Source organism: Trichoplax adhaerens, genomic scaffold (genome assembly GCF_000150275.1).
Source record: "Trichoplax adhaerens TRIADscaffold_15 genomic scaffold, whole genome shotgun sequence".
NCBI classification, from domain to species: domain Eukaryota; kingdom Metazoa; phylum Placozoa; class Uniplacotomia; order Trichoplacea; family Trichoplacidae; genus Trichoplax; species Trichoplax adhaerens.
Window position 1 is genome coordinate 276,437 of NW_002060957.1, and position 12,880 is coordinate 289,316.

At 35.9% G+C, this 12,880-nt stretch overlaps 2 protein-coding genes across 2 annotated transcripts; one reads left to right on the top strand and one right to left on the bottom strand.

Annotated features, from left to right (window-relative positions):
• Positions 1-6,449: 6,449 nt before the first annotated feature.
• Positions 6,450-7,000, top strand: TRIADDRAFT_30852 (uncharacterized protein; the record flags this gene model as incomplete). The annotated part of the gene is made up of 4 exons (XM_002116319.1): positions 6,450-6,542; positions 6,607-6,656; positions 6,761-6,880; positions 6,970-7,000. The coding sequence occupies 4 exons, from the start codon at positions 6,450-6,452 to the stop codon at positions 6,998-7,000; spliced, it is 294 nt and encodes a 97-aa protein (XP_002116355.1).
• A 1,849-nt stretch (positions 7,001-8,849) lies between these two features.
• On the bottom strand, positions 8,850-11,086 carry TRIADDRAFT_50870 (uncharacterized protein; the record flags this gene model as incomplete). Its single annotated transcript, XM_002116406.1, has 2 exons — positions 8,850-9,060; positions 9,600-11,086. 2 exons carry the CDS (start codon positions 11,084-11,086, stop codon positions 8,850-8,852), a joined length of 1,698 nt encoding a protein of 565 aa, XP_002116442.1.
• Positions 11,087-12,880: the final 1,794 nt, after the last annotated feature.

A 12,880-nucleotide genomic window follows, 5' to 3' on the forward strand; every position in this document is an offset into this window, starting at 1 on the left:
GTTCTGTCTATGTACAGTATAATATTATCTCGCGGCAGCTTCTTTGTCTCCTTGCTGAGTTTGTGCTCTGTTATATCGCTGCATAACAGCGATATAACAGATTCGTCCCTAATTTATGAATAGTCATGAACTACAAGTCCATGACTGCATTCGACTGGCAGTTTTTGTGATCGCTGTTTATCGTTGTACACAGTACAGTACTGTACTGTATACAGTGTATAGTACTGTAGTATTAACTTGAGAGTGTGTACAGTACTGTACAGTACAGAACATGTACAGTACGCTGACTCAAAAGATAAAACCTTGACTGTGGACACCCCCTCGGATGGACGGACTTTTCATACCAGATAAGGCGATCAATGTCGAAAAAATAGTTCCAGTACTCATAGTTAGTACTGTACACTGTACAGTACTAACTACTGTACTGAAGATCTTCCGTGTCTGTTTGGAAATGACTCGTCCAGTACTGTACAGTACAGTATGTGTACTACTACAGTACCGTACTGTACTGGAATGCGCGAGCATGACATCAAATTGACGTCATGCGTAGAGTACTGTACTGTACTGTACATTGTGTCACGTACTGTATACTGTACTGTACTGTCAGTCGGTCATACAGTACAGTACAATGCAGTATTTTGGATGTACTGTAGCGATAAAAGAAGACTAAGTAGAGCATAGTAACAGGCTATGCAATACAGTACTGCAGTACTGCACAAATGTACAATAAATAGCACTTACACTATTAAAGTCATTTACAGAAAATCATGTATGGCACAATTTGTCGATCCAGTTTGGACAGAACTCTGTCCTTCCAATGCACTGTGCCAGACTTCATTCTTAGCGACGGTACCCAAATTCCGGAGGTAGCCAATGGGTACCAGGATGGAATCTGGTACAGTACACTGTACTGTGATCGTGGAGTACAGTATGTGGTACTGTAAGACCGTACTGTACTACTGTACACGTGACTGCTTTCACAATGCCATTTTTCTCTTACCAATCCCTGATACTGTAGTCTATAGCGTGCGCTGTACAGTAGTGGACAGTAGACTACAGCCATACAGTAGGAGTGCAACTCATTTGACAGCGTTAGTTCAATTGGCAGTTCTGTCCTCATCTTTGTGCGCCTGCCATTTTTCAAAGGAAAATCAGTGAAATTTTTCTCTTTTTCATGTAAGTTTCTCCTTTTTCTTCCATTTTATAGCTTATGGTAGAGCAAGATTAGCTTGTATTGCACCAATTGTTTAAGAAAGAGAATTCATTTCTTGCCTGTGATCAAGAAAATGACCGTCAGTATCGTAGAATATGGACACATTAAACGTCCATGTGATCCCTTTGAATAAAGAAAAAGATTCACTAGCGATCCTTTTGCACAAACTGGCGATGATATAGTTCACTCCATTCGTGGACAATTTTGCCCCAAGTTGAATAGCGTTGGACTTTCTTAACCCTGCAGTACTATTCTATAGTGGGTAGTAACAACTTAGTGCCAATGGATTCTATTTTAACGAGCAGTTGGATGCACGTTTTATCGACGCAATCATTTTTCGGCAAGTCAACTAAACATCGCTGTGCTACGGTAGATCAACTGCCAGACGTGATAATCCAAGCACTGTGCAGTTGGAGTACTTGTACTTGACTAAAAGATTGCATACAATCATAATCATCCTTTGATGGATGGAATATAGGCATGTAGGAAACAGGAAGTAGTGGAATATTCTGCTCGACAGCTTTTGATACAAGAATGCAGTAGAAAAGATATATTTTAAGCTGAACTGCACACAATCTGGCAAAAGCAAAAGTATACTGTACATCGATACAGATGGATCCATACATAGTTAGTTAACCACAGTTCTTACATTTGTTGATAAATTCCATTGGCGACATACTACGCTAAGGAACATCACATAACAAGAAATTGACTTGCAAAGAGGAAAGAATATGTCAGTCGTAGTCATGGATTGAATTCTAGCAGTAGCCAGTCAATGACCATCGCTCCCTAGAATGATAGACGTCAACAAATACTAGTCGCTAATGTATAACCACGATAAGATCAAGAGCGGAACTCTTAGGCTCTTCACTATTGGAAATAAAATTGTACAATAGTAGATATACAATATCCACCTAATCTTCTGTAATATTAGTCTTCTTATGAAATTTATAGCTCGTTAAAGTAAAAGCCGAAAATTTTCTATATGGCCGATGTTGGTCCTGGTGGTGGAATGGAAAGAGACGACGGTGACGACGGTAATTATAACAAGATAAATAATATTACAGTACAGTAATCGCGTATAGATAGATGCCATCATGTTCAACGTTTTCACATGTTAAATACTACAGTTGTACTGTACATCTACTCAATACCGGTTGGACAGTATGCGCTCTTTGATCGAGAAATGTACTCGTATACGCGTATTGTTAGTGTTTGACGAAAGTCAATTTAATCTCATCTATCATAAGTGTTGATTGTAGAATAGCTTGGTAGTCAATTTATAATTAATACCATACTTTCGTACAGATTTATGTCCAATTTTCATGTTAGAAACATTTGGACAACGTTCATACATGTTTATATATTAGACTAATTTACTACATTTTCTATGCAGGAGGTCGCGGTGAACAATTAAAACGCTCAGCTGATATTGATAACTATGATGAAGCGAAGAATAAGAGGGCTAAAACAGATGATTCCGATGTGGAAATTAGCGCCAGAGTTTTAATCCAGAGTCGGGTTAGTCGATTATGCTTTAATTGACGGATTAATGAATAAAAATCGTCTCCATTTTGAAGCGAATCGCTTTCGCATCATGTGATGAAATTTTGTTTTAAAATAATAACAATAAATTACATAGTTTAAGCGAAATAAATATCTTGTAAATTGCATAGTAGCTATTGTCATTCAGTTATGTCCCGCGAAATTGAAATTACTATCGCTTGCATTAGTGACAATTGCCGGCACTAGGACTTACTAGACTTACAAATTGCTGCATCATATGACATTGCTAATACCATCAGTAGCTAAAGAGTACAAACAAATCTTCAATTCAGTAGAGTGTAGCAAGGTCTATAGATTGTCTGCGTAAAAATACGCCTATAGTATACTTTCGCTATTCGTCTTACTGTAATTCTTTTTTTACATTGAAATATCGTTTATTGTTTCACTTATATATTATAATTCAGCTTGATTTGATATTTTTATCTGTGAAACTTTGACGTTTTACAGAGACGTTCATTACAATAACCATAATATGATACTGTACGTACAGTATGTAGCTTTTAATCATAGATTATACTGACCTCTTCAGTTTGCAAAAATTGTTTTCACTTTCAACTCTACTTTCTAACTTGTAATGGATAGTTAGTACTATGCAGCACTTTGCTATGACTCTGTGATGGTAAGGTAAAGCAGCATCCAATATTTACTTATTGATTATCCGTATTTATCATTTATGATTTAATTACTGTGATCATCTCAAGTATGTATAGAGATATGTAACTGTTACTTTTTACGTAAGTTAAGTTCGCCTTACGAATGTAGTGAGTGATTGTTAATCTTAATTAATAACGTGTCGATAATACTTAATATGTTATTTCGTTTAGGATGCTGGCGGGATTATTGGCAAGGTACGTAAATTAAGAAAGACTGGAATATTATGCCCATTGTGCTAATAGATATTTGCACAAAGCCATGGAATTATATGGCTATTCACTGGGATGATTGCTAGCATTTTCGTTATAAATAACTTGCAGCCGTAAAATCTTGGAAGAAATTCGGCGCTTTAATGCTATAGAGAAAATTGCTGACGTAATATATTCTTGGCTAACTCAGATGCTTATTAATTACCGTATACATTCCATATATAGGGTGGTCTGACTATTAAACGTCTTCGTAGTGAGGTTAGTTAACTGTAGATAAATATATTTTCGTGTTTGCTCATTGCTCTTTCAAGATAGATAAATCTGTCCTAACTGATTCTTCCTAATGCCAACAATCTCCACCCTAACAGATAAAAGTAGTCTGTGTAATTAGTTATATTCGTTATTTGGAGACTTATGATGGCTAAGCTTCTACTATAGTCGTGATGATATCCAGTTTTGATATCCCTTACTGGTATTGTTTTGTATTGTCAGTGATACTTCTCATTTACGTGATTGCATTACTTTATAATGATTCTAATATTAACAGTCGCTGGCATTGTACTCTCTTGAAGTATATTGTTTCATAACCTTAGAATTTAGGTCCTTGCGCTTTGTGAGCATCATGGGCTTAATAATTTTCAGTATAAATTTTAAAAATTACTTTACTCAGTGCACTTGTGAGTTGTGACTGCTTGATGACGTATTTCATCTGTAGTACTCTACTTTATGTAAGTAAATTTATACCTCACTTAAAGCTATACTTGTTAAATTCAATATTTTTCACTGTACAGTATGTTAAAATTAAAAAAAATTTTATGTATTCGAAAGTTTGCTCTATATTCCCCATATTGGAATCCTATTCTATCGTAGTACTGTCCTCACCCTAGAATTATGCTAGATATTATCCGAATCTTAATCCTATGTTAACCTGTCCTATTCCAGTATAATGCTGTGGTATCAGTGCCCGAATCACATTCCACCGAGCGGTATGTCCCTATCTCCTTCCACTCTAATGTCATTGGTTATATGGTTTAAATTTATTTATGCTAAGCGATTTACTTTGTATAATTATGTTTATAAGTTAATAAATATAGCAATGTAGACTACAAACAAGGATGTTCTTGAAAGTGATATAAAAGACGATTTTTCATTGCTGCCAAAAATTTACAACCTATTCGACCAGTACCAGTAATAGCATTGGAAAATGCCCTTAAAGCCTCTTGTAGCAATTTTCCTATACGTTAGACTACTATCGATCTTGTTCAATACGTTACTTTTATACAGATATTTGAGAACCTGTATCGAAATATAAGTGTTATCTACGGATACTTAGTCATATTTAATTTGCAAGGTATAACATTAACATATATTTTTATCTTTTATTTTAGAATATTGACAATCAAGGCTGGTTTAAAGAATGTATTGTCTATATTTCATGAAGTTATCCCGAAACTTGGCGATGTATGAACATTAATTATGGCTTTGTTTCAATGGAGAAATATTAATGTTGTATTTTTTATTAACATCAATCAACAGTATCGTGATCGCCCTGCTGATTCGGATAATTATCAGACAGAGGTCAATTTATTAGTACAGCAATCGCAAGTTGGTGGTATTATTGGTCGTGCTGGCTTTAAAATTAAAGAATTACGCCAGGTTAGTGTTGCAACTTCGTCGATTGTTTCGGTTGTATAGATTGACCTTGGGTAAATAATCAAATCTTGCAAGCACTAATTATTGTATTATTGTGTAGGAAACAAATGCTGGTATCAAGGTAAAATTATGAGATACCTTTTCTAAAGCTAGGTCGACGTTTTTAGAGACCATGGCATTTTTTGCTTAAATCAGTTCTTGCAATCATAGATATTTGCAGATACAATGCCGCGTTCAACCGAAAGAGTTGTCTCTATTACAGGTATGATTATAACGAATGTTATGTAATAATTGTACGCACACAGACATTGGCGTCCTATATTGCTAACGTAAGGTGGATTAAATTTTAGGTACTCCAGCTACGATTGTGAAAGCTATTCAGTCTATTTTGGAAATTCTTTTAGAGGTAATTTGAGAAGTTTGAATACCGTAATTTGGAAAATATTCTTACTGTAGATTATTTTATTTCGCTTATGAAATTAGTCGCCACCCAAGGGGCGCGTAGATCTTTATGATCCTGATAATAATTTATCACGAGGAGGTAGCAATTATCGAGATAATCGTTACCGTGATAATCAAATGCCACCAGCTAGTAGTAGTCGTGGATCGGATTGGCGATCTGAAGGCGATTATGATCGCCCTTACGACTACCCAAGAGGCCGAGGCAGAGATTACGATCGTGACAGCCGCAGTGGACCAGCCCGAAGGGGACGTCCACAATCAAATTGGGATTCTGATCCAAGATACCCTAATTACAGACGAGAACCTTCAAGTAGATATCCACCTATATCAGGTAGTCCTGAACATGGTCGACGTTATCCTAGGGATGATAGGGGTTATGAACGCGATTACGAACCAAGAGATAGACCGTTTTATGGAAGGGATTTTCAGGACTCCCCTCATCAACCACCGATGGATTATGGGCACGAGCCAGTTTCGGTAAGACCTTGTAGTGTACTATGGACGCCATTAACTTCTCAAAGTCTGCGCGGTTACATTAACATTGGCTGAATGCATATTTGTTGCATGCAATTGTAATTTATGCTTGATGGTCTATTTTTAATAGCATCAGCCAAAAGAACCAGCAGAAAGGCCAGTGTATGGAGGTATGTAACTTTACTATGAACTGTACAATTAATACTTGCATTTGAGGTATGATACTGACTTCTTTATCTGCTCATATTAAAGGCGATAGTCGTCGACAAGAGAAAGGACCAGCGACAGTACAAGTATCTATACCTAAAGATGTAAGAGATAACTTCCATGCTAAACTTTCAATTACCTTTATTGACTCGTAATTTCGATAAATAGTTAGCAGGTTCTATAATTGGGAAAGGAGGTACCCGCATTCGTGATGTCAGGTATACTTAACTTTAAAATTTTACCACAAAAATTTTTATGAATTCATCCAGATATGTGTTGTGGTGTATTTATCACTAAAATCTCTAATTTGGGTCTTATTTAGAGAAAGGAGCGGAGCTATGATTAAGATTGATGATGCCAGACCTGGTGAAGATTATCGGGTAATCACTATTTCTGGCGGTAAAGATCAGATTGATGAAGCTCATGGTTTGTTACAAGATTGGTAGGTTCAATGAGCTGCGACAGTTCCTTTTTAGTAGTTATAGTAGTGGCCTTACGGAGGCTATGTACTCACGAAAAATCTAATTTTAGTGTTAGGCAATATTCCGGGAAACAATTTTGAATCTCCTATAAAACTGTTAAAGTTTCAGTTGCCCGATTAAGACTTCGAGAAATATCTAAAGATGGCGATAGTCTGATACCATGGCTTAATTATTCCTATTAAATTCCCTTTTTCGCCGTTACCTTTATAGAGTTGCGACTTTTGTGTTCAGGACAGATTTCATTTCGTCGCTTACATAACTGATTGTCTTCACATGTTGGTAAGCTAGGTTAAGGTTGGAGCCTCAAAGATCACTTAGATACTTGCTGACTGGCATCCTTCCCTGCTGTAGTTTCTATTTTTCTGTACAGTATATAATACATTACAGTAACAATTAATCGACATACTCTTTGTAAGTATGCTTGTGAAGAAATTAATTTATTATTATGTATACGATCGACGATCGTCCTTTGCCCTTGAGTAGCTGATAAAGCTTTGTCTTGTATGTATCTTAATAGTGATATTATTGCATTGGAAATAAAGCGATGAGTTTACAAACTATTGTTTGCTGTTATGTTTTCGCTAATAAAGACCTTAATACCGGCATTAGAGTTGTTGTAACGTACTTGCTAAGGTGTATTCATGCATGTCGGTGTTGCTGTTGAATTTTGTTATTATGGCATATTTAGCCTCATTTATAGTAGTGATTACAGTAATCTCTCTAATGGTACGTGGATGATTGTAGTAACAACCGCATCTATAAATTGAGAATGTCCTGTATTCAAGGTAGAGATCTTTCCTATATTTGGATAGAGTATCAGTAACGCTAAAGTATGCAAGCATAATGATTAATCTCTTACTGTCTGATAGCAAGTACAAGTTTATGTGCGTGCCTACAGTATACGTAAAAAGAAATTGTAGCGGAAAGTAGATTCTCGATATAATACTATAGAACTAATTCCTTGCACCTCTTAATGAGACCGCCGTTACTTTCTACAGCGAATAGCTTTCACCGACGAATTACGGGTGCACGTTTACATTGTAAATTAATTTACTTGTGTCAGAATAAGTATATTGCTTTCATAAATTCGATTCACGATTTATAACCTTGCTTAATTAAAGATATAACTTGTCTTGCATTAAGATATTTTATTAGACATTCATATATATATACAAATCATTACAAATTACAGACAATGAGTTTACATTATACATCGTAAATATTTGAAATTTTATAACAATTATATATTATTATGCATACAGTATAACTCCAAATTCTGCGTGAGGCAAATAGTGTAAAATTTGCAGTTGCTCTGTTATAAAAATAATCTTCCGTACTCTATTTATTTGTTTTAAATGCTGTAGTTGACAGTAAATATCTAACTGCACTCAGGGAGTGCCGGAGACGCATAGTACGCTATGTTGCATATTACATTATGATATACTTTGTCAGGATGTACTATATATAATTTTGCCGTAGTTCTGTCATTGACAGGGACGGTTAATGACGGTGAAGTCAGACTTGTGTAGTTTTAAAGTATCAAAAATGAAGATTATGAAGATTATTAAAAATATGATATTACAAATCTATTTGGATCAAGATATAGCCTATTAATAATATGCATAATAAGTTACATACTGTAACTATTAAATAGATACAAATAAAATAATCACAGTGACATGCATCTGCTGTACGGTTATATAGATTTTATCAACACGTATATCACTTTCTTAACGATAACATTACAGTAATACTTGCGTTCTTGAATAATTACAGTACGAATTCTACTTCAAGCTAAACTGGAAATAGAATAGAAAATTTTGGATCTATCATGTAGAGAAAATTCTAAATTTTAAAGCAATAAGTTTTCAGCACTGATGCAAGGATAATTTACTAAATGTAGTATTACTGATTTGTATTAGCGAATCGTTATATCACATATTCTTTATTATCTTTAGAATTATGACGGAAATGGAAATTCACTATGTAATCGATGTTGGTCCGTTGTACAGATATGGCAAAAGGATAAAATGGATGGAATGTAAATGCTACTAATCTTCTCGCTAATGGAGGCGACTGAACGTCGGGTATTCCGGGGAAAATCTTAAACTTGAGTAGCCCAGAATCGCGACCGAAAAACCTATAATTTTAAAATATATAAGACTTGTAAAATACAATTGTTTGCGTGATAAGCCATATACTTGTATTTGGGTATTCTATAGAGCTGCATTAAAACGAGTCAATTTAAATATAATGTCTACTGAAGCGCAAGTATTTGACTTTGATACTTGTACTCGTATATAATATTCTATCAATTGAACTAGCACAATTAGCGAAAATATCTTTATAATTCGTTTGTTATTCATATATTGACAGGGTTATTAAAAATGACCAAGTCTACTGATTATACAAATAGAAAAATTTCTTCCTCTAGAACAACGTTTGTTTATAGCAATGGCTACAGTAACTAGTACATTTATCATTATTGTATATGGTCGTTGTCAAATACCATACTTTATGCATTTATTACCCTAACACTAATATTAGTGAGTAAAAGGCAGAGAAAGTCGATGTTAAAACTACCAGTAGTCATTTCCTTTAAATTTCTACTTCTAACTGACAGTGAGTAGGGGTTAACATTAATTAACTGTAAATTTAATACTGAGTTGTTATACTTACTTTATTGGATGATCACCACATGGTTTTGGTCTCTCCAACTGCGATATCCATTTATCATCGAAACTAAATAATGAAAGATCTAAGTATGGGCTACTACTAAATGATTGAGCGCTTATAGGCAATTGAGCCAGCAGCCTTTTAACCGCTTCTATATGACCACCATATTTAGCACTAACAATAGTATCTTTAAAACGACGGAGTAATTGCCTTGCATGGAGATTATTTGAAGCACTGCTTGTAAAGGGGATTGCTAAATGTAATTGAGCATTGCGGAATTGATCACAAAATTCTTCAAAAAGGCGTAACAATAATTCGGAAGTATTTTCAAATACCGCTATTACTTTGGTCGATTTGGTATTATAAATGACAAATAAAGATGGTTGAGCATTTGGATCCATGACACGCATGGTGACTACATCTTCATTGGCATATTTAATTAATAGATGCTCTTCATCTAACATTTGCATTTTCCACATTCTTAAAGCACAAAAGTAAATGTAATGCTTATAAAATCTTCTCAATCCATCAGGTCCTTCTTGATTAGCTTTTCTCCATAGATAAGTTAATAGGCGATGTTTTAATGAGTTAATGGAGGTATCACAAAAAGGTCTGTCCCTACGTTGAGGATGAGTTGAGGCAGTTGTATTGGACTGATAGTGATGACTGGTTATATTTGCTGATAGAGCAGATAAAGCTAGCTCGTCATCATCAAAACAAAATCGACCAATAGTACGAATATCGATCAAGAGGCCATGCTTAGTTACTTGAAAGATGTGAATGGTTTGTTGTTGAACCGATAAAACAGTTAGAATATCTTTATATAAATACAAGCCTTGATTATGGGATAGATAGATTTTATCATAACGGAATGTTTTCTGATCACAGTGGCGACCAGTTTGTAAATCAATGATATGGATGGTGTAATGTTCCAATGGAGAGCGCACATTCGGAAAAACAGATTCATTACTTCGATAAATATCATAAAAATAAGGGCTTGGATCTTCCGGTACTGCAATTGCAGAACATACAATTACATATCGGCTATCGTCTGTGTATAAGCTGCATTCTCGATTGAGTAATTCTCCATTACTGGTGACAGTAGTAATAAATTGGCGCTTAAAAAATACATCAAATATTTTACTACGTAAATAGGCTGCGTCCACGTTGGCATGGAGTAATGATTCTGCAGCACTTGGGCCTTGAAATTGATAAATTTCAACGGATTTTTGATCTAGTGAGAAAGCAATAAATGAATTGCCATCGGGTGAAAATTTACGCATAAAACATAATCGTTTTTCTACATCAACCACAGTAAAATTCGGGCATATATTCTGATACAACGAGCGAGTTTGGTACCAATTTGTCCCTGGCGATGCTTGATTGCATTGCCGTTGATGTAATTTCCAGACAATATTTTGAATTGGTAGACGACGAGGACGAAAAGGTCGTTCGCTTTCATGGAGTTTGTGTTTCTTCTCCGCTTCCATAGATGGAATAATGGACTATCTACTCATCGATATAGCAATTCATCGATTGAATCACTTCATTGACTTGGTTCAAAGTGATGAAAATTCGATTAAACTTGGTTAGCTAATTCATTTGGCGAGGAGATCTAGCTCATCGTTTATGGTGGCAGGCGATTTTGAATGGAGTGCGTGCGTTGTCAATGGTTGCAGAGTCTGACGGCAAGCGTGCAAAATGAGTTGTCACCTAATTGTCTCCTCACTATTATGCTATAGGCTGTGTTACGGATACAGAACAGAAAGTTAGGGTGACAACCTGGTATGCTCGCAGCAGACCGTACAGTACAGTACTACAGTACACTACTCTACAGTACAGTACTGTACTGATAGTACTGTAGTTCTGGACACGTCAAAGACTACGGAAAGACGGAAAGTGATGATCCTAAAAGTAGGAAGCCGACTATTTTGCTACTCATTTTGACTGCACCGTATGTCTGTAGCTGTACACTATACTATCAAAAATTGGCAAATCAAGATTAACAGTATGTACGCTTTCAGTGGTCCACGTTATATAGAGTGATGGGAAAAGTGATCAGCCTGATTCTTTTTTGGATCTGTAGTTAGCGCTGTCATGGACCACTAGAAGAAATACAGTAAACACTGAAAAGTCCATCCGTCCAAGGAGAGTGTCCGGATACTGTACTCGGTGTCCTCTACGCTATCAGACAGACGGACTTTTCCAACTGGATGAGACCGAAAATGTCGAAAAATAGTTACTCAGTATGGATCTTCCATCTCTGTTTTCTAAATCATTCGAATTAATTTGAATAACATTGATGATCTAAAGTTAGTACTTCCAAGCAGAGCTTAAAAACAACGTAATATTACTTAATTTAGAAAAAAACCAGTCAATTCAGAATCGACTGTCTGCGTACTAAAGTAAGGTCATAGTGAAGCCCTTGATGAAATTAAGTCAAATGTCTGTCCATCCGAAAGGGTACCCAGTCCAGGTATTTCTTGTAGTCATCCATGGCGCTGCCAAGTGATCAAATCGTTTCAAAACAACAACACTAGTAATATAGATGTAACTTATATTTATTGACATATATACTGTACAGTATTTATTATATTATAACATTGTAAGGAAGGATTGCCTCTAGCCATAGGCTTGCAAAGCCTACGGGCTCTGTACAATCTGCCTTGCAGCAATGCACCTTGCAAATTAGGCGAGTCGGTGCAGCCAGCAAGCTTATTGCCAGCTATCATCACAGTTTCATACATCTCTATCTGCTGATGCAGTAGTACGACCAGGAACTACAACAACACTACTATGAGAGGAACTGTCAACGATTATTCCTTTCCAAAAATGTCCAGCCTGACGATTTCGCCGGTCATTTTTAGCTGTTGTGTTTGCATTAGCTCCCAAATTCCTACCAAGTACTTTGGAGCCAGTCACTCTTGTAGTAGAAAGTCCGTGGCGCTGTACCCTTACTCTTGTATAGTATTGCACTGGTTGTATGAAACAGTTTTGGCTTACAGTGCTATTATTGATAGAGATGGCAAAAAGAGGAAGAAGGAAGTCCGTCCGACCCGACGTCTGTTTAAGATGGATTTTAGTATGATACTCTACTGTCTTATTTATGTCTTTGAGGCGATATTAATCCTTATTATAGTTCACCGAGATGAACTGGCGTTCAGCTAACAGAAAGCTTTACTACTGTTGATATTGCCAGCTCGATTGGGATATTACTAATTGAGTTCAAGTTGTCCTATTATTTATTATTACTCTCTCTCTCTCTCCACTTGTCTACAGACACA